The sequence below is a fragment of the Argiope bruennichi genome, chromosome X2, assembly GCF_947563725.1.
Source record: "Argiope bruennichi chromosome X2, qqArgBrue1.1, whole genome shotgun sequence".
Taxonomy (NCBI): domain Eukaryota; kingdom Metazoa; phylum Arthropoda; class Arachnida; order Araneae; family Araneidae; genus Argiope; species Argiope bruennichi.
The window spans coordinates 40,949,645-40,970,763 of NC_079163.1; the positions used below are offsets into that span (position 1 = coordinate 40,949,645).

A 21,119-nucleotide genomic window follows, 5' to 3' on the forward strand; every position below is an offset into this window, starting at 1 on the left:
GACATTCAGAATTTTCATTTTCTGTAACACTCTCAAGCAATCATCTCTGTAGCGACGAAATCATTTGTAATCCAAATTTAAACGGAACGAGTCCAGACTGTGTAAATATGATTTCATACTTCCCCGTTAGCAGAAGTGGGAGAGCGAGAACTAATGCTTAAACAGATTATTTATCTAGAGCGCCTTTGGCAATAGTTGATTAACTTTGAAGTGACGAAATTTGAATTACAGCTCGCTTTCAGATGTCGCGGCGCTGTATTTCTAAAAAGAATATTAAAAAGATGTAAATGGGTTAGAAATAAAGAATCGAATTTCTAAATTTCCTTTTCTTACATTTTATTTCATATCCATTTCTCGGGGGGAAAAAGTACCATAATACAATTTTTTTTTTTTTTTGGCTTTAAAGATTTAAAATCAAATACGTTTCATTTAGAAGCATTGCTACAATTTAGGTTTCTGCATTAACCACTTGTCAAAGCAGTCTGGCTACCTTGCAGACTCTGTTATTGCTCTTGACTTGCTCTATTATTCTTAAGCAAATAGGCAAGCTTTGAACGATTCTCTTCAGTTTTTCATATAACAGTGGTCTTCTTTCAAGCGAAAAATGTATGAACATTCAACCCTCTTATAACACTCTTAATTCACCCCATGTTGATTTAATCTTTTTAATTATCACAATGAAAACAGCATAGCAGAAAAATTCGTGCTCCATAAAGAGTACTCAAGTTGTTTTTCTTGAAAACCTTATCATCTTTTTAATCAAAATCTTGTGGCTGAAGAACCATTGTATTTATTACTGCGTTAAAATTAATATTTCAAGAAATTGAGATATCTTGGAACAGCAATATAAGTGTATTGTACAGTACAAATTTATTTATACAGTAATTGTAGATTACAGGGAAAAATATATAACAAGCCTTTTGACTGTATTTAAAATCTGTTGATTAAAAGATAGATAGGATCTAATAAATTTTTAAACTGAGAAAATTGAAGAATGAGGGTTCTCATTAAATAAATAGTTTGGTAATGTTTAAGTTATTCGAAAGAAGTATAAATCTTGAGGACTAGCAAAGACCTGTTTTTAATTGTGAATATTTTGGTTCTTGTTTTTTAAGTAATAACGAAATTAGCAAATCATTTGAAAATCTATAAGCAAATGGATTAAAGCAGCATCGAGATTTCTATTTGCTAGAGATGGTAAATATTTTGTGATGAATTTGCTGCAGCGCAATTAGTCTTTTGTCTTACTAATCCCGCGTCCACTGCCTTTTGAATAAAGGATTAACTTTCACGTCTTTTTTTAGATTTCTGATAAAGATATTGACATAAAAAGTAGCTGATTGCTTTTACCAATAACTATTATCATGGAACTGTTTTCAGAATACACTGTTGTTGGAATGCTAGCGCAATTTTTGAATATTGCCTGATCGGATGATTGATTGCATTAAAAAAAATTATACACTTTTGTTTAACTTGACTTAAAATATATTTTTGAAGATGGAATTTTATAAATTAATTTTCACTCACTTTCTGAAATGCTAGGAGCATCGAATTTTTATACACTTGAGAATCCTTAATAACAATGCATCATTTTAATATTTTCAGAACTTAACTATCACTTAATCATTAACTAACTACATTAAGGTAAATTTCAATTCCATTCCACTGGCATTAGCTTTTCAAGATTAAAAATTATTTTTTCATTACCTTATGAAAATAATTCAGCTGTTAAATACACTTGTAAAATTGTGTTTTAAAAAACTTTTCTTGGTTAAGATCATCTTACTTTTAGCATTTAATTATAAAGACAACTGCTAGGGAAGTTTTCAAAATATATTATTAAAGCGATAATGTATTTAGGAAAATTCTATTAAAATATATTATCAAACGATGCTGTGCAAAGGTTTCACGTATCTTACTAAATTTATGGGGTAAAGGGGGGGGGGAGGTGCTTCACAAATGTCAGTGGTAGATAAAAATTACCTTACATCATAAGTTTTCAAATTAATACTACCCTTTATTCTCTTATCACAATATGAAGTCAAAAAATGGGAGTAAGCACTCTTTCACTAATGCGTGAAAAGTGTGCGTCTTTTGTCTGACTTCCATCGCGGGAATTGATTCATCCGCGGCGTTAATGCGCAATCGCAAAGAAACACGACGCTCCTTTATGCTCAGATAAGGGTCTCGGTCAATTTGTCACTGTCAATGCTTTCACGAACAGAAGACATAATTTAGTAATCAAGCTCATGGAGCTCAATCGGAAATTTATACTCGGAAGATTGTGCTTGGCTCTGATTTATCAAAGCTGAATAAGTTAGTGATAAAATTCAACAAAACGTATCTTTCTGTTCGCAAGAACTGGGATTTGTCGACATTTTAGATGTACAGTAAGAATCCTATGTGCGCTACACAATGTTATACTTTTAAATAATAGCTTAGATAAGATTTATTTTTAAATAACAGCTTTCACAGACCGAAGGTGTAATTTAGTAATTAAGTTCATGGAGCTCAAGTAGAATTTATACTCTGAAGAGTATGTTTGGCACTGATTTATCAGAGCTGAATAAATTAGATCTTTCTGTTCGCAAGAAACTGGGATTTGTATTCATTTTTTAAAAGTAATAAGAATTCTACGGGCGCTGCACAATGTTATAATTTTAAATAACTGTTTATGTTGGGAAATATTTTATTTTAAAATAACAACTGTGTGATTTTATTCAACGAGTCCAATCTATCGTGGTTCAGTAGCTAATTTCTAAACTGTTAGAAATATATACTTCTGATTACAGAATCTCTTTAAACGATTATATTTTATATTCTTTGAATCAATAAATGTACTGCTAAAAAATTCCAGTGTTTGAATTTTTGCACAATCACTCGGTTCTATTAGTAATATTTAATAAAAAAAAATCTTGACATTCTACGATTTTAAGCAAATAAGTTCTCTCCTACTACTGAAACTGATTGAATTATGAGATTTGGACTTGATTATTTTGAGCCACTAAACGGGAACCTTTAGGGAAGCCACCCGTTGATTCGCTAATCTTCCTCTAGACGGTTATTAAAATGATCTAAACTAGTCGTATTGAAAGCTTTATAGCTCTGTTTCGGTTGGTAGCAGACAAGTTGATTTTATTTTTTGCTTAAAACAATGCTTCAAGAATAATTTACTCAAATTATTGGAAAACAGGGTTGGCTGCATAAAATTTTTGATTTTTAAATTTTTTTCTACAATTCATTTATTTGCTAAAAAACATAAAATGTGATTTTTTGCGCATTTAAAGCATTTTTCCAAATAGAAGTATACATAACTATCTATAACTATCTCAATTTTCTTAGAAATTAACTATTAAGTCCCAATGAGAAAAGACAGTCGACAAAAGTGTAAGGTATATAAGAAAAAAAAAAAGTATGTTGGCAAATTTTTCGAACTCATTCCATGATTCATTTCAGCAACTAATTATCAGGAATATAATAAAATCACGGGATAAATCATGCCCTTCTACAACTGAAAAAAAAGAAAGAAAAAGTATTTCTTACAAAATTTTCATCTAATTATTTATTTTTATATGTCATTTAAAAAAATCACAAACATTAGTCTGTAAGAAATATATTAAGACACATGCAATAAGAATACAATATCAAGTAAAAAAAAAGCCCTCAAGATATTTTCATTTGTTGGAAGGAAAGTTTTATAAATTGATTTTAAAGAAAGGATCAAAATTAAGAACAAATAGGAACTAAATACTTATCTTGTAGCTGATTAAATCTTGATTAAAGATGTGAAAATATGAATGATGTAGTTATGCCTCATTTCGCAGTTTAGGGTTAATATCGGATGAGGTATATCCTGCATGTACTGCTTTGCATAGTAAAATATTTATAAGCACTTAAATAAAATATAGTATGTTTCAATGTCACTCAAGCAGGAGTAAAAATTAAGAATGCATGCGAAAACTATATATATGCAAACAGTGTTTGCTTCGGTCCTAAAGCTCGTACATACTCGCTTCGATTTCGTTGATTATTAAATGATGTTGTCTCCATATGAATAAATAAATAACACTGCTTGCTTACTACTATAAACAGAATGCAAATAAAATTGAAATTTAAAACAATTTATACAGAGTATCAGCTTTGAAACGTCGTTCATCAATACAAAAGAAATCTTTCGTTTCTTATTCACATTTTGAAAAGGAGAACTAATTTATGTACCAACCATTCAATTAATGTGAGAAATTACAAACTTGCTTTTTGAGGGTGCTTTGATTTCATTAGTTACAAGCGAATATAACCTCCTTACGAAAATTCAACAGTAAACAAGCAAGCCTACTTCTTTTTTACTTTTCAAATAAACAGATAAACTAAGTTTCACCGCTGATTTAGTTTGAAAAACAAGTTTGGGTGAAAAATATAGGCATTATATTTTGAGCTACATTTTGAAAACAGAAAAATTCATGTCTTATTCCAATTGCCTTTAGCAGAAATTTAATTAAATTAAAATGATTGATTCATGGATATTTGATTACAGGTATAATTTTGATTTCATATATAGGAATACCCAAAGAATACTTATGGGTGTAATTATACATCGCTCAGCTGGGTGTAATTATACATCGCTCAGCTGGGTGTAATTATTCATTGCGATGCTTTTGCTGTCCGGTCAATGTCACTTGTCAATTACTTTAGAGGGTGATTGCCTGCTTTTATGGAAGTGGTGAAAGAAAAATATGTTTTGAATTACTCATGTAATGAAGATGCAACAAATTATAATTACAAGACAACCAACATAAAATCTTGTACAAAATGAAACAAAAACGATCGGAATATTTTAAGGCTACTTGAATAGAAATAAATCTATCCATGATTTAAACAGATATGCTGACATAAAATAAAGTGAAAAAACTTTTATAAGCATGCAACTTAAAATAAAATAGTTACTGCTCATAGGTACTATCTCTATTTGAATAAGACGAATTTAAGACATGTCTTGCGAATAATTACAACAAAAGCGTCCTTTATTATTAATATACAGTTTAATTTCCTTAAGAAATAGAATATATGGAAATCGAGTGCAATTATTTAAGAATAAGAAAAACTGCACTTTAGATTTTTGTAATAATACAAATACAGCGCAACAGAATTACAAACAATTTAATAAAAACGCATTTTTATAAGTGTATTCAGCAAAAATTTTTATTTTAATTTTTTCACCTTTTAGTCTTTAATTCATTGTTATAGATATTACTAAATCTTTAACGCATTTCATTTCTCAAATTATAAAACACATGGAATCACTCGTATGTAAACGGATTTAATTAAATTTGATTAATCAATGAATAATTCGGTTTTAAAATATCAAAATATCGTATTGTCATCTAGAATCAATAACGAGTACCATACACAAACATATTGTGTATAATGCATAAGGAAAAACTTCAATATATATATATGTTAATAACTGGAAAACATAACGATGTTAATGATGCTTAAAATTTCCAAATTATTTTTGATTTACAAAAAAGCAGGGTCGGTGCATTTATGTGCTGAAATGAAAGACAAACATATTATATAATTGAATGTCCTTTTGTTTGTCTGTCTTATTGAATCAATGTAATTCAACGTCCCTCCAGTATCCTACAAAATTTAACACACATGTTTCTTTTTACCTCGAAGGATTAACTGCACTATTAAAAACCCTTTACATCCTTCAAAAGAGGGTGAAATGGAGGTTAAGAGATTTTATATTTTCCCGCAGTAATTTCGGAAAAAGTTACCGCAAAAAAATTTGTTTTTATCATCTTAAAATTCAAAAAAATAACTTTTATAGTGACAACAATTTTATTATCATACTATTTTCTCTGACTTTTAATCAGTTTTTCAAAATGAATTCAGACGTAATGTGCATCAATTCTATTATTTTTCTGTATCGATTTGAAGTATTTATACTTTCATTTTTCTTAAAGTAAGAAAATAAATAAATAAATAAATGTAAACGTAGCCGTTGGTATAGCAGCTTATATTATATATATCCCTCTAAATGAAAAACTGTTGATAATTAAAAATGATTTTCCATGATAATACAAAAACATTAAAATGGAGTCCTCGTTGGTGAAATATTTCAGTATTCCTTTGTTCTTGCAACTAACAAATTAAACTGATTTTTCATGAATTTTAGCTAATGAACAACAAAAATAAATATTTCAGAATAAAAAGATATTTTGAAGCAGAACTCAGACCAGCTAAGATATTTATGAGCTGAGAATAAATGCCAAAACAAATTATTCAAAAATATATAACATATTTTCATCAATATTAAGAGAGTTTTATACATTTTAATAAAGGATGTTTATCTCTAGTGATAAACAAAACCATTTTTCAGAAAATTTTAAGCCTAGATATCGCAAGTAAACAATATACCATCAAAATAAATTTCAAAAGAGCTATTTATGAGCTAGGAATAAATATAATGGAGAGTATTCGGTAACATATGAAATTTTATCTCTATTCAGTAACATTTTAATTTATTTTAATAAAAAAATTTGCAAAAACGATACATCTTTTCATCTAAAACATAAAAAAATATTTCTTCAATGTATAAAATCTATTTGAAACTGCAAAGCTGACATTTAACCATCCTTTATATTTGTCGGCAATTGAAAGAAGAAAATCTTTCCCTCCAGACATAAATCAATATGATCAAGAAAAGAGAAAATTCAGCAAAAATGGCTGAAATAGATTTCAATACGAGCCATCGTTCCTCTTTAAAAAGAATATTTGCGCGTATATAATCTTAAATTATATAGACACCTAAATTTGGCAGTTTTTTTAATAAAAAATTACGAATTTGTATTTCTTTATATAAAGCTAATTTTCTAATATATTAATTTATTTGAATTTTTTTTCTAGTTTTTAAATGTTGTTCCATCAATAATTATTTAAGTCAGAATTATTAGCAATCATTTTGTTTTAAAAATTTCAATTCGTTTTGCTCAAATTAAGATTTTCTCTATTTTCATTTATTATGAGTATATCTTAAAAAACTCAGTTTCTATTTTCTTGAAGTTGCAATGAGGTTTTCATAAATTTGATAAGCTTTTATATCGAAAACCATATACAGTAAAACTGGATATGGTTTTCTAATAATACAGTATACTGGAACCATTAGCGGTTTATGGCTTTTTGTAACAGCAGTCACATATCATATACATACATAATTTGAGAGTAGATGTACCTTACGAAGTATAAGCAATAAGAAGTAATAGAAGCAATAAGAAGTATTTTACATAGATACAATAATTTGCTATATTTGACATGCGTTATTTTCAAGTAACAATTCCGAAATATGGTCTGCTGAAAATAGATACCAAGACAAGCGATTCAAAATCAAAATGTATATTTTGCTTTAACCAATTAGATGTTTTACTTATCTAACTAAAAGATTTAAAATATCAATCAAAATAATATTGAAGTATCTTCTTCCTATATAAAAAAGTCCTTATTTGCAAAACTGAATTTTATATCACTTAATATTTTCAGTTATTCAAGGAGAAAATCTTTTTATGAAGACTTAAATTAACATAGCTGCCTTAACAACTAATAAGCAATTACTTTAAGAATAACTTTCAGTTTATATGCCGATTTTCATAAAAAGCTATATAAAAATTTAACTATCACCTTGAAAAAAAAAAAAAGATAAAAGGTACAACCATTTGCTTGCTTTGAGACTCAATTATACAAACAAAACAAATTTTTCATTGAAGGTTAGAACTATGTTTATTTCTACAGTAAACTCATTCTCAAACCTTGTAAAGATTACAAAAATAGATTTTTTTTTTCAAAAATAAAAATCGAAGTTGTGTTTGAACAGCCTTAAAAACAATTTTTTAAACTAGAAATGCGGAACAGAATGAGTGCCAGTTTGAAAACGCAACTGCAGTTAAGCTTTCCAAAATAAAGCCTCACAATTTACGAAAAGAATGAGTTTTTTTTAGTTATGTTTACCACCAAACCAATGGTCTGCTTTTTCTCAGTGAATTTACGAGGGTTTTCCTTAGTTAGTGTTGTTTTAGAGAAATATAATAATACTAGTTGTTGTTTTCTTAAACGGTAGTTCTGGTTTTATTGCACCTCGTTTCAAAGTAAAACTTTTTTCCAACATCTTATGGATGTTCTCAGGTGATTGAATTTATTTATATTTTCCAGGGAGGGATATCTCTATTTCACGAAAGTCAACAAAGATGTCTATTTTACCAAAAATGCTAAAGTTTTGCTTTTTTTGTGTTGAAAGGAGATTTTGAAATGAAAAGAAATGCATTCATTATTTAAATGAAATAAGATAAGTAAGTGAAAACAAAAATAAATAAAAATGTGCGCAAAAGGAATAATTCAGTTTAATTTTTTGAGTAATTAAAAATGAGGGAGACACCTTTACGCATAGAAGGTATCATTTTTACATGCATGATTTTTCTTTCTTAAATACCAGTTATGCAAGTCTAAAAAATGTTGTTGTGGGAAACGACGCAGAATCTTCTAAAAATAATTTTAAACTGTAAAGAAAGACATTAACTTAGCAAAAAAAGTTAATAAAGTTATATGTAAAAATGAGTAGAAATAAATGAGGTAAGTCAGTAAAAATAAATAAAAAATGCATGTAAATTGTGAATAAATCCTGTATAAATTTTTAAAAAATCTTAAATGAATACGATATGACGCATAAACAAAATTAATGATACACTGCATAATTTTTAATTCTGAAATACCAGTTAAGTAATTCTACATAAGTTAGTGAAGGAAATGAGAAAAAATCAGATAAAAAATATTTTAAACTAATATGCATAGTTTTCATAAAATATTTATGACCCTTTTATGAAATTATGTCTATACAAATATAAAAAAAACCTTGATAAACCACTTCCATCCAAAAAAGAGAAAACCTTATAAACTTAATTTTTCTTAAATAATGTCTACATTGATAAAGTTTTAATCATTCTTACTATATCATTTCACAAAAAACACCACACTTTTACTCATTTATTAGCACCATGAAACAAATGTTTCTGTTAAATAATTATGAATTAAAATGACGCAATTTCTATTTTAAAAGTACGCCCACTTCCGGAAACACATGCTTATTAAGAAAAAGAATTAAATATTTATCTTAGAATGGTAATATTTGAGTTATTTAAGAGGACTCAACCAACCATTCTTTGTAAGCTTAAAGTTAAATTTAGCATTGAGATAAATACTAATTAAATGAACCTGACTAGAACTGTATTGTTAAGTTAACAAAATGAGTTAAAAATTCTCGTTCTAGGATATTAAAAAGATATCCAAGCCAAAGTTAAGCTACTTATTCAGTTTTAGAATCCAATCCAAAATCAATTTATAGGAAAATGAATATATTATAACTCTCCCTTGTAAAAATAAAAATTTATAAGCTATGAATGAGAGAATGGTGTATTGAGAATACGTTAAATGTGTGTGTGTATTAATAATTCAACTGCTCTATTTTTTATGCATAGAATTTATATATTGAATTTATTTTGGACTTTTTTTTATTTCAGAATTTATACATATATTTTATACACTGAAAAGAAATGTTAAGGACGCTTTAAAATTATTTAGCTTGCTTAAATTCTGCGAATATTTATGAATATGCTCAATAACCAATAACAAAAATATTTAGACGGAGAAAGGAAAAATAAATTAGAAAATATACTGCACAATCTTCAAGAGTTAACAAAAATATATGTTCGCCCATTTTACCAAAGAGATTTTGCCAAGATAAAACAAGAATAAAAGGATCATTATGGGTAGAAGTGTTTTATTAAACGAGAGCAACACAACGAGACGAGAACGAGTTCAACATCTATCACTGGGCTTTTCATTGACTGCCTACCACAAACAGAGGATACAACGAAGCTGTGAACACGAGCTAGAGATTCTTCTAACAAGTTGAGAAGCAATATCTGTACTTATCAAAACCAAATTTTCATGGAAAACATACGAAATTTGTAGTTCATAAATAGCATCTTTTTTTTTTCTTCAAGTTTACCAGCAAATAGCTGAATTGTAATATCATAACATTAAGTAATTAATTTTATTAATTGTTAACATTAAGTAGTTAATTTATTTAATTGTTTAATCATAACATTAAACAATTAACGGAATTACGTCAAATCATGAGTTTAAGAGTAGAATTCAAAGAGACTCGGCTGATTGAAATTATGCAATATTTACTGACCAAATTTTCAGATTTAAATTTCCATTGCAATATATTTCTGGAATGTGATTTGACGTACATTTGCCTCAGATTATCAAATTCTTTGCATGAAATTTTTATTAAAAAGGAAAATAGATTTTGAAAACTATTTTAAGAAGTATGTGGCTCTGTGTATATAAAATGGATCTTATACTAAATTTTCAAAAGTAAAATTGTCTCCTGCATGATCCTCATTCCTTTCGCCATTTCGAAACAACAATCAAATTTCTTCTGGGGAGTGACATTTTGTACCAGGGAAGAAATGCCAAGAATTAATGAGGAAACGCTAATTTTACAGTCATTTGTTTAATACTATTCATCAAAATATGAAGAGGCTTCTTTATTTTAGGACCCGCAGAAATTTTATTTATAATGCTCCTGCTAGGCTTTAAGCTTGACATATTTGATTTGTAGATACTCAGGAAAACATCAAACATCAACTGAAGGGCTTTACTCTAGAGCTTCGTAATAGACATAGCACAGATGTCACGAAACGTAATGTACATAGTGAAAAATGTCAAGTCGTGCATTAAAACCATAATAATGCCTGTCACTGTTAGGAGTGCCATCCAATTATTGATCGTCCTGTCCAAGGAAATGGCACTTCTTGTGAATGGCTTAATTGCTTAGAAACAAGTCCCATTTGCAAACAAAAACATGACAATTTCATTCATCATACCGCGTGCGTTGTTTGGTTTAAAAATAGGATTTTACTTGATTCCTGCTATCGGATAGCTTTTCACCACAACAAATGCGTGAGTTTTGTTGTTGCAATATATGTAGTAGCATACAAATGTAACTGGCCTGTGAACATTAATTCTGAATTTAACAACTATATGCTGTTTGTAATAATGTATCGCATCTGGAAATGGTCACATACAAAATAGAAGAATGGGAAATTCAGGTGTGTTTATAGTTATCTATTTTTATTCATTTATATTTTATTCCATTTAGATTTATTGTAATGACTAGTTTGTTGTATTTCTTCGTTATGTTAGAGCGCAATTTTTCTGATTGAAAATATATTTTGCATTGATAATAATAGAGGAAAAGAAACCAAATGTATGAAATATTTAAATAAAGAGATTTTATTTTCTTTCTAACCTCATTGGGAAAATTTATGCCTTATTATTCTTCCTTGACAAGCAAAATATCAAATACGTATACTAAATTTCTTTGCAAAAGATTCTGGATTACTCTTAGAAAGAGTAAAATCTAAAATAGCTTTAAGGTTTTTCTATTATATATGAAACAAGTATTATGGAAGTTGCATAGAATATTTGGATAGATCTAAAGCTTATTGAGAAATTCCTAGATTAGGCATGTTCTCTTAATTCAACCAGAATCTAGAGAATTCTCTTTATGAAAAGGATATTTTGAATAGATCCCTGGAAATTCATAGATCAGGATTTTGAAGTCAAATACATGCATTGTTGGATAGTATGATACATATTATCGATGACAACAGTGTAAAATGCATTGAATTTTATGACATACTAATAATTTCATTTTATAAATTAAGAATTATGAATGAGAGGATAGTTTTGAACAAAGTTTTGATTACAGGAAATATTTCTATTAATTTCTGTGAAAGAAATTTACATACTTTGTTCAGAAATTGTTATTATCGAAAGACTTTTCGCTTTTATTTGAACTCATCAGGAGAATCACATTATTTTCCTCAATTAAAGTTAGAATTGTTCGAATACAATAATTTCAACGTCTCGCCCATTTACATTGTCTCAGAAAAGATATGCAAGTACATTAACATTATAATCAGTATTGCATATATTTAATATGTTAACGAAGTAGCTTCACTGTAGCTAAATTGTTTGCTAAGCATGAAATGTATTATCGTAAAAGTGAATTCTCTAGAGAATTTAAAGAAAAATTACAAGATTCAAATAAACCATAAATTTTAAGAGACTTAAACAAAGAGGTTATGTATATACATTAGTTAATGTAGGTCGTATAGAGAAATATCATACATTAAAATTTACAGTCATAAGAATTCCTAAAGTTTATTTATTATACTTTCAGTATTCAAAGTTTTTGTTCTTAATACTATTATTTGCTTTCCTGCAATTGAAATGTGAATGTTATAAAAGGTTTTTAAATTTTAAAAAAAGGTAACTAAGCATATGTTAATAATTTCTTACGAATCGCATATTTCATATCAAAAACCTGAAATTCACTTAAAAATTTAATTTCAAAATGTATTATATGATTAAACTTAATACTTTGAGTCAAGTTGTTTTGTGTAACAACTTTATTTTCTTAATGGATAATATTTCTTTGAAAGAAGTAAGGGTAGTTTAGAAAGATTGAAATAACTTTTACTGAAATTACATTTCTAGCTTTAACTCTAGAATTAAACAATTTTTCTTTAGGAATTCGAAATAATAATACACGAGATCCTCAATTCAAAAAATAATATTCATAAATTATTTGTGTATGCAAACTTTCATCAATATGTGTTTATATAACATAGTTGTAAAGCTTCAAAGCTGGAGCCAAATATACGAGACTTACAGGACATTTTAAAGTTTAGATAAAATCATAAAACTCCATCTAAAGAAAATACTAAAAACATATTTAAAACATCTGTCTATCTATCCACAATAACGACAAAGAATGCCTAAAGGGAACAAACGTTTAAAGGCAGTTAAAATTCCCTTTTCCTAACATTTGTTGATATTCTATATTAAATGACTAAAATAAAAAAGTTACAATTCTATCAGCTTTTGACATTGAAGGTGTTAGATGAAAAAATTTCTTTTTGATCCTAAAAGCACAGTGGACATTGAAACTGTGGCCTGAGGATCAAAAAGTGATTTTTTTCTTTTATGAAATCGCGAAATTCTTTTGCAACTAAAATGGATTAAGTATTATAAAAGTATAAGAGAAATCGTTTAAACTTATTTAGAATATAGAAAAGGAAATTTATATTCTCAAATCAAGGTGGTTGTGATAGTTATGCGATGTTGTTGTAACTGGTACAGTTTAGAAATAGGGTGAATGTACAATAAGTTGAAGTATGATTCTATTATTTCATCTCAATGTAGAATTTAGATGGCAGGCCTATTAAAATTCAGTGCAACTATTACCATCAAAACCAAATTGCATTTAGTTATTTTATTACGTTTAATAATTTTCGTTTTTCTTAAACCAAAGAGATTATAAAGTTTAAAAATATAATTTATAGTAACTAATTTGAAGATGAGTGGAACAAATATAAAATTAATCATTTAAGAGGGAAATGTTTTTATATAAATTTATAATTTTGGTCACTTTGCATTTTGAGAAACGATGTTTAAAATGTAAAGTAATAAGAATAAGTAATGTAAAGTAATAAGAATCTATCTATGGTACCTATAACTAAGACAGAAAGATAAAATATCTTTATAAGCAAAAGATTTAAGTTACGTATATGTTAACAAAAATAGAACTTAATTTTGACATGCTAATTTCACTTTATCAACCAATATATTTAAAAAAAGCTGTTGGAATACTACATATAGTAAACTGCCTCTAAATGATTGAATTATCTCTATACATGATGTGTCTACGTATCAAAACTGCAAATTCAGGTAGAGATTCTTTTTTAAGAATATGTACCTTAATAATATTTTATTAAGTTAATTTTGAATAAAAAATAAACATGTTTATAATAATAATTCAATAATAGAAATATAGATTTTAAAAAAGACAATCTTTATTTCAAATACTTATACGAAAACAATCCACGATTCTATGAATTGTGGACAGAATGGATACTTAATTCGAATGTTTCACCGCAGTAATGACAGTTGTTATGAACTCGTAACATTACTTGGAACAAATTAGGACATACTAATTTCTAATAAGAATTCGTATTAAATATCAGTATACGGAATTAATTATCCAAATGCTTTCGAGTGCTGATAAATTCTAATTAATTAGTAAATGCCTTTCTCTGCCGATAAATATTTTCAACATGAAAGCATTCAATATATTTCATTATGCATGCTTTGGCATAGTTGAATAGGGATTAACTCTTATTAATTATCCGCAACGGAATAGAAATGCAGTTCCTGAAATCAACGCATTCATTTCTGATGTCTTGGATAAATCTATTATTTAAATTCCGATACTTAATGAAATATTTGTGGAGTAAGTTAAGTTCCTCTTTTGTTTAACCAAAAAAGCTGACATTATTTTAAAATATGTGAAGGCTTTCTTCATTTGTGCTATAATATAGTTAAATATATTTGCTCATGCTATATAGGCTATATAAAAACCTCCTTGAATATATCCGTGATGCAATAGTTCTTTAAATGAATACAGGAAATGAAATTCGTGCTGAAAACTTTTGTTTGAAAATAAAAATTACAAAAAAAAAAACTGTTGGAAAAAGAGATAAGAGAGCAGCCATAGGAATGTTCACACTAGGGACCTATGAATACGCTCTTTTCAACTATTGTGAATATTATTAAGCGTTCTAAAATACATTACATTGCACATTTGAAATGTAAAATAAAATTATTAAAAAATAACATTTTAAAGAGATGGAAGGGAATTTCAACTCTTTTATCTGCTTTTACATTATTTATCTCTTTTACTCCTTTATTTATGATTATTATTTTCTTGGTATGCAGACTGAAAATAAGGAATTAATCATATTAATAGTTAACCCTAAATTAGCTCACAAATCGAGTTACTACTAAATTATATGACTAGAATTACACATCGATTAACAGTTCAGTAGCTAAAACTAAATACCAAAGCATTATATAATTTTTCAGAAGAATTTGCAGACAAAAGCCATTTTACTTATATTATTAGAAATAGATGTAATACTAAGATTAACGAGAGACAAACTAAATTTATGTCTACGAGTGGTTGTTATTTTTTAAAAAAAGCCGACATTAATTCAGTTGTAGAGCCTATTAATCATATGAAGAATATCATAAATCAGAGTCTCCATTTCATCAGTGTAATGTCTCTTTAGAGCGAGTATCTGACAAATGTTGTTGCTGGCCGACGAAGACAAGCGGAATGCAATTACTGATGTCACCGAACAAAATATAAAACCTATATCATTTTATTTGAAAATAGCGTTGCAATTCGATTTATGTTTGCTTGTCTATGCAATGATGTCTACATTATTCTGCATTATTTTTCGTTTCTAGCACGATATAATTTAATAAATTCTTATAACTTTAAATAAAATTCTACTAGACTATCTTTTTGACCTCTCTTTGATTATAAAAGAAATGTGGAGAGCAAATTGTTTTCATTTAAATACCATTCATTCGCCAAATGAATCATTAATCAAAAGAATGAATCGTTTGTTAAATGAAACAGTAATGAATGTAATGAATCCTTAATTCGAATTATTTCGTCAAAGATATGCATATGAATATGAAGCGTACTTTTAATAACCCACTTCTAAGTACAATTTTTGAAGCTTTAATATTTTAAGCATGTATAATGATTCAAAAGAATAAAAATATGTACAACATTATTATTATTTTCATAAATTAGAGCATGCTGTCAAAGTTATATAATTAGAAATCTATTATAATTGAAATAATTTTTTATACTTTCGCCATGCAGCCTTATATTACCAACAAACAACTGAAACCAAAATTGTGCTATGTGAAATTTTATTTTCTTCAATTAGTACTTTGAATATGTATATACACTTATTAACAAATAAATCTTTTTTGGTGTATTAAAAAATATTTAACTGAGAAAACTTAATAATAACAATTCTAAAGCAATCAGAGCATTTAAATCAACAGCAAAGAACTTAATCAGATTTTGCTAATTACATTCATTTTATGAAAAAAAAAAATGATACTTTTAAAACAAAAATCGACAAAATTCTCAAAGTCACTACATGAAGATGCTATTCTCCTTTCTAATCAAATTCCGGATCACTTTTTTGATAACACTGCCTTCTTTTTCATTATATGTAATTATAAATAAGTGGACAGGTGAATAGTTTCATGCTCATAAAACAAAGAGGTTCCCGTTGTCTCTAAATAGGTTGATCAGAATTTCAATTTAACTTCTATATACTCTAAACAACCAGTAAAAATTTCTTCCAACTCATGAAACTTGTAGCAATAGAAAATCGTGTATTTGAAACAACGAAAATAACAATAACCTGTTGAATTCACGATGTAAAGATTACTATTTATGTTCATATATTCAGATTGCAGTTTCCAATTCTATTTAATTTAAATCCTTTAGCTTTCATTTAAGCTTTTTAGAGCTTTCATTAAACTTTAGCTCATTCAGTTAAGCCTTTAAGCTTTGCGCGGATAGCATTTCTTATCTGATTTCAAGGATTTATGCAGCAGAATCATCTCTTGTTGAAAGGCAAATTGCTTCAAAGTAGTAACGTGTTGATACGTAGTAAGATAATATTATCAAACACACTATATGCTCTCAACGTGCAATTTTTAATCTGACAAATTTGAACAAAAGAATTGCAGTTTCTTCCATAACGTTAAAGTATATCTAGTACTAATCTAAATAATTTAATAATTCTGAGAAGAATAGTCAAAATGCATTAGCGATGGAAAACAAAAAACAAAATACTACATTTGAAAATCGTAGAAGGAAAAGAAGACTTTTTATTGAATATTATATTCGATAAAAGATTTTCTTTTCATTTAATCACATTATCATAAAGTATTGTAGAATTCTATTCTAAGAGTACTCAAGTTAAATAATCTGTGTTTGCCTATTAAAAATCTATTTCTGACTTATACCGGGCAGTAATAAGTGATATAATATACTAACTTCAACGTGCTGTAGAATCGCCTACCCTTTTTCTGTTTTGTACGTTATAAGCAGACATGGATAGTTCATGCTGATTCATAAGCTCTAGTTGTGTAACAAGAGAAAAATGACAGCATTTGTCCTATATTATACTACAATCTAATAAATAAACACTGAATAGAAAAAAAACTTTTTGAAGCTTTAGGTGGGAAACTTTTTTTTAACATACAAGACTAAAAAAACTCACAATCTTCGCTGATTATTACTTTCTAAAAATCACAGATATGTTAAATTTAAGTTTTTTTAAAAAAATGATAGGAATTTCTAGAATAAGATAAATTCTGAAAGAGTCGTTCATAAGAGAAAGGAAGCAATCATTCGTGATACTAAAAATACGATTACGTGCTATCAGACATGATTCGTTAAAAATAAGAAACGCTTATATCCAGCAAATATACAGGTAATCTCCCAATTGCACGTAATAAGGAGGATTAGTTCCAAACTTTGCAATGATTTATCTGTTCAAATAATTATTTTTTTGTGTGGTGAAAGTTTTCGAAACTGAACAAACCCAACCATCAAATTTAGCTTTAGAGAAAAATTGTTTAAGGCAATTTTATAATGACACCTTCAAAAGAATAAAAGTTTCTGATTAAAATAAAAAAAAAAATCAGATTAATTTCAAAGCTTTCAAGCTATTTATTCGAAATTTTAACTGTCGCATCTAATACAGATGATAGATCCACTATATTTAATGTACTGCGAAATGTCAAGCAAAATTAGTAATAAAACAAAACCCAGGAATGTATTTCTACTTAGAACAAAAAGTAAAAATAATGATTATTCAAGATCCAATCTCAAAAAGTAATTTCTTGAAGGAAAAAAATAATATTAAGAAAAAAATCATTCCTGTTGGAAGAATGAATAATTATTCAGGAAATAATAGCTCAGAGACATTACCAGAAAATAACATTAATACAAAAGTCTACTTTTAAATGTTGAAAAATAACCATGTCAAATCCAAGAAACCAGAACTAATTTTAAACATTTAAGATTTCATCAAAAACACCTGAAAACTTATTTTTATAGAAACGTATAAATAAAAATGTAAGCGAATTGGAATTGTATCTTAAGCAACAAAAAATATAAGCTACGTAACCTTTAAATAATAAAGAGTTTGGAAAAATCATATAAAACATTATTTACAAACTAGTATTATCGAGAATTGCTATATGAATATATAAAAAAAATATTGGAAATCTCTATAAATTTTGGATGAAAACTAGAAACAGCACACTATGCAAAACAGTACTTTTATCCATTTATCAAAGAAGCATATTATTTTTAAGTCATTAAATATAAACATCTTATAACACTGTGTCGATTATTTCATTAAATAGAAAATTATCTTTAGCGAAATATTTTATGGAAAAATATTCAAAACACTTCAGAATTTAAAGAAAATAATTCTGAATGCAAGATTCTTGTATACAATGAGAATGAAGCCATGAAATTAACATATAGACTTGATTTCTAATTATAAATGTAAATTCCTTATCTTTTCCTCTATAAACTTCAAAAATTAACCCCATTCATTAATTAATATACTGTCATCATTATTGTAGTATTATTATAGAATTTTTTTTCGAAATTATACATATTATTATGCATAAATAACTTATACAAAAAATATTTGTTATACTGGGAGACTTTCTAACGCATAAATAATTCTTTTTTCAGTACTCAAAATTTTTTTTGAATGAAAACTTGCAATATTATGATAAAATTTAATGTATGCGCCCAAAAATACGAAGGTATTAAGAAACAATTATTAACTTTCCGTTTAAAAGCGTGCGTAATTTTAACAATGCATTTAAAAGCGTGCACAGTGGCTGTTTGCACATCTAATAAAACTAAACAAATAACCGAGCAACCGAAACAGTTTCCTGTTGATATTTTTCTCAAACAAATTCTTATTTATTATAAAAATTCCGCCAGTAAGAAACAATAAACAACGACACTTCATTCATTGTCATAACCCTTCCCCTACTGCACTTATAGCCTCTCCACGATGTTTTTTAAAAGTCATGTTTCCGAAGGCATGCGAAAAGCATTATTTAATGCGCGCTGCATATAAATGCCTTGTTTTTTCTGTCGAGTGTTATTTAGTCAAGCTTCGCGAAAAACTGCCTGTTCTGTTGCGAGTGTTAGTGTTTACGCAATACCTTCGTATGTGTGGGCATGGGATGAGTACCTGAGAGAGCGATCCAGAAGATCCCCGACAGGCGGGGGAGGAAGCGCTGGAGTCGACCGATCACCATCCGTGCTTTACTGAGGGAGACTCCAATATGGGGCTCACGAAGGGGACGTCAATGGAAGAGAACGAAACGGCGCAAGCGCCACCTCGCCCGGGATCTACCAATCCAACAAGTCTTCTTTCGGCTCGATCACAACAAAAGGATTCAAAGGGGTCAGACTTTTGTAATCTAAAGGACGAGAACATGCTTAAAGGAGCTTCGTTTATTTCTTTTTTCCCCAGAGAAACTTCGCCACCTTCAGTATGTAAGGAAATTAAATTAATATAGTTTTATTCATGATTTGAGGAATAAGAAAATTTCTCAGAGGGAATCTCAGAGGGAATTTTTTCAAAGGGGTCAGACTTTTGAACTCCAAAGGTCAAGAATATGCTTAAATAAGCTTCGCTTATGTTTTTTTCCTGAGGGATTTAATTTCAGTATGTAAGGAAATTAAATTAACATAGTTTTATTCATAATGTGAAGAATAAAAGAATTTCTGAAAGGTAATAATGCGTAAATTGATTCAAAGGGGTCGGACTTTTGAATACCAAAGGACAAAAACAAGCTTAAAGGGGCTTCGTTTACCGTTTATTATTATTATTATTATTATTATTTATTCCCTAGGAACTTTTCCATTTTCAATATGTAAGGAAATTAAATTAACATGGTTTTATTCATAATCTGAAGAATAAAAAAATTAATTTGTTTATTCAATTCAAAACAAGCTTAAAGGAGCTTCGATTATCGTTTCTTTTTTTTTTTCCGAGGGACTTTCCAATCTTCAATATGTAAGGAAATTAAATTAACATAGATATATTCATAATTTGAGGAATAAGAAAATTTCTCAAAAGTAATAATCTGTAAATTGATTCAAAGGGGTCAAACTTTTGAAATCCAAAGAACAAGAACATGTTTAAAGAAAGCTTCGTTGATCGATTTTTTTTTCGAAGGATTTTGCAACCTTCAATATGAAAGGAAATTAAATTAATCTAGTTCTATTCATGATTTGAGGAATAAGAACATTTTGCCATAAATTAATTCAAAGGGGTCAGACCCTTGAATTTCACGGGGGCAAGCACATTTTATTGGAAAAAAACATTATTAAAAAATTAGAACAATTCTGTAGCCATCGGGATGTGAAGAAAATATTGAGACAAATATAATTTAATTCTTGATCAGAAGAATAAAAAAATCTATTCTTAACCCCTTGATTTCAACTGAAAAAGTCACTCTTGAACTCTGAAAGGACAAGAACATACTTGCGAAAGAAGTTCCCGTTTATTTATTTAATATAAATTCCTGTTTTAACATTTAATTCTACCAAAAAATTCTTATGATTTAAAAAATGGCGTTGCAGTCAATGTGACTGCTTTTATTTTAAGATATTTATACAAAATACTAACCGAAACTGTTCTAATATGGGCAAAAAAATCACTTAAATCAAAATTTTTATTTTCTTGTATACTAGGTATATGAAGCGAAAGTATTATAATCATCGACAAATTCGGTCACAAGATTTGAATGAAACTTCATATTTTAAATCTCGCTCAATCAAAGGAGACCATTCTTGGAACTGCCAGATTCTTGAACTCTAAGAAGACAAAAACATGCATATGATAATAGTTTATTCATTATTATTATTATTATTTTTTTTTTTTTTGCTTCAAATTTTGTAACTGTTGACACAGAAAGAAATTATTTAGGAAAACGTTCAGTAATTGGTTTTTTTCATGGTCAGAAAAATAGGCAATTTTTTTGGATATCATTACTTCTAAGCTAGA

The 21,119-nt window shown here is 27.8% G+C and overlaps 1 protein-coding gene across 1 annotated transcript in view; it reads right to left on the minus strand.

Annotated features, from left to right (window-relative positions):
* The window catches only part of LOC129960427 (protein quiver-like), an 87,412-nt gene extending 67,980 nt beyond the window's left edge, over positions 1–19,432 (minus strand). The window contains exon 1 of the mRNA XM_056073852.1: positions 19,296–19,432. Coding sequence (XP_055929827.1) covers positions 19,296–19,362 — 67 coding nt within the window. The 5' untranslated portion in view covers positions 19,363–19,432. The remainder of the gene's footprint in view (positions 1–19,295) is intronic.
* Positions 19,433–21,119: the final 1,687 nt, after the last annotated feature.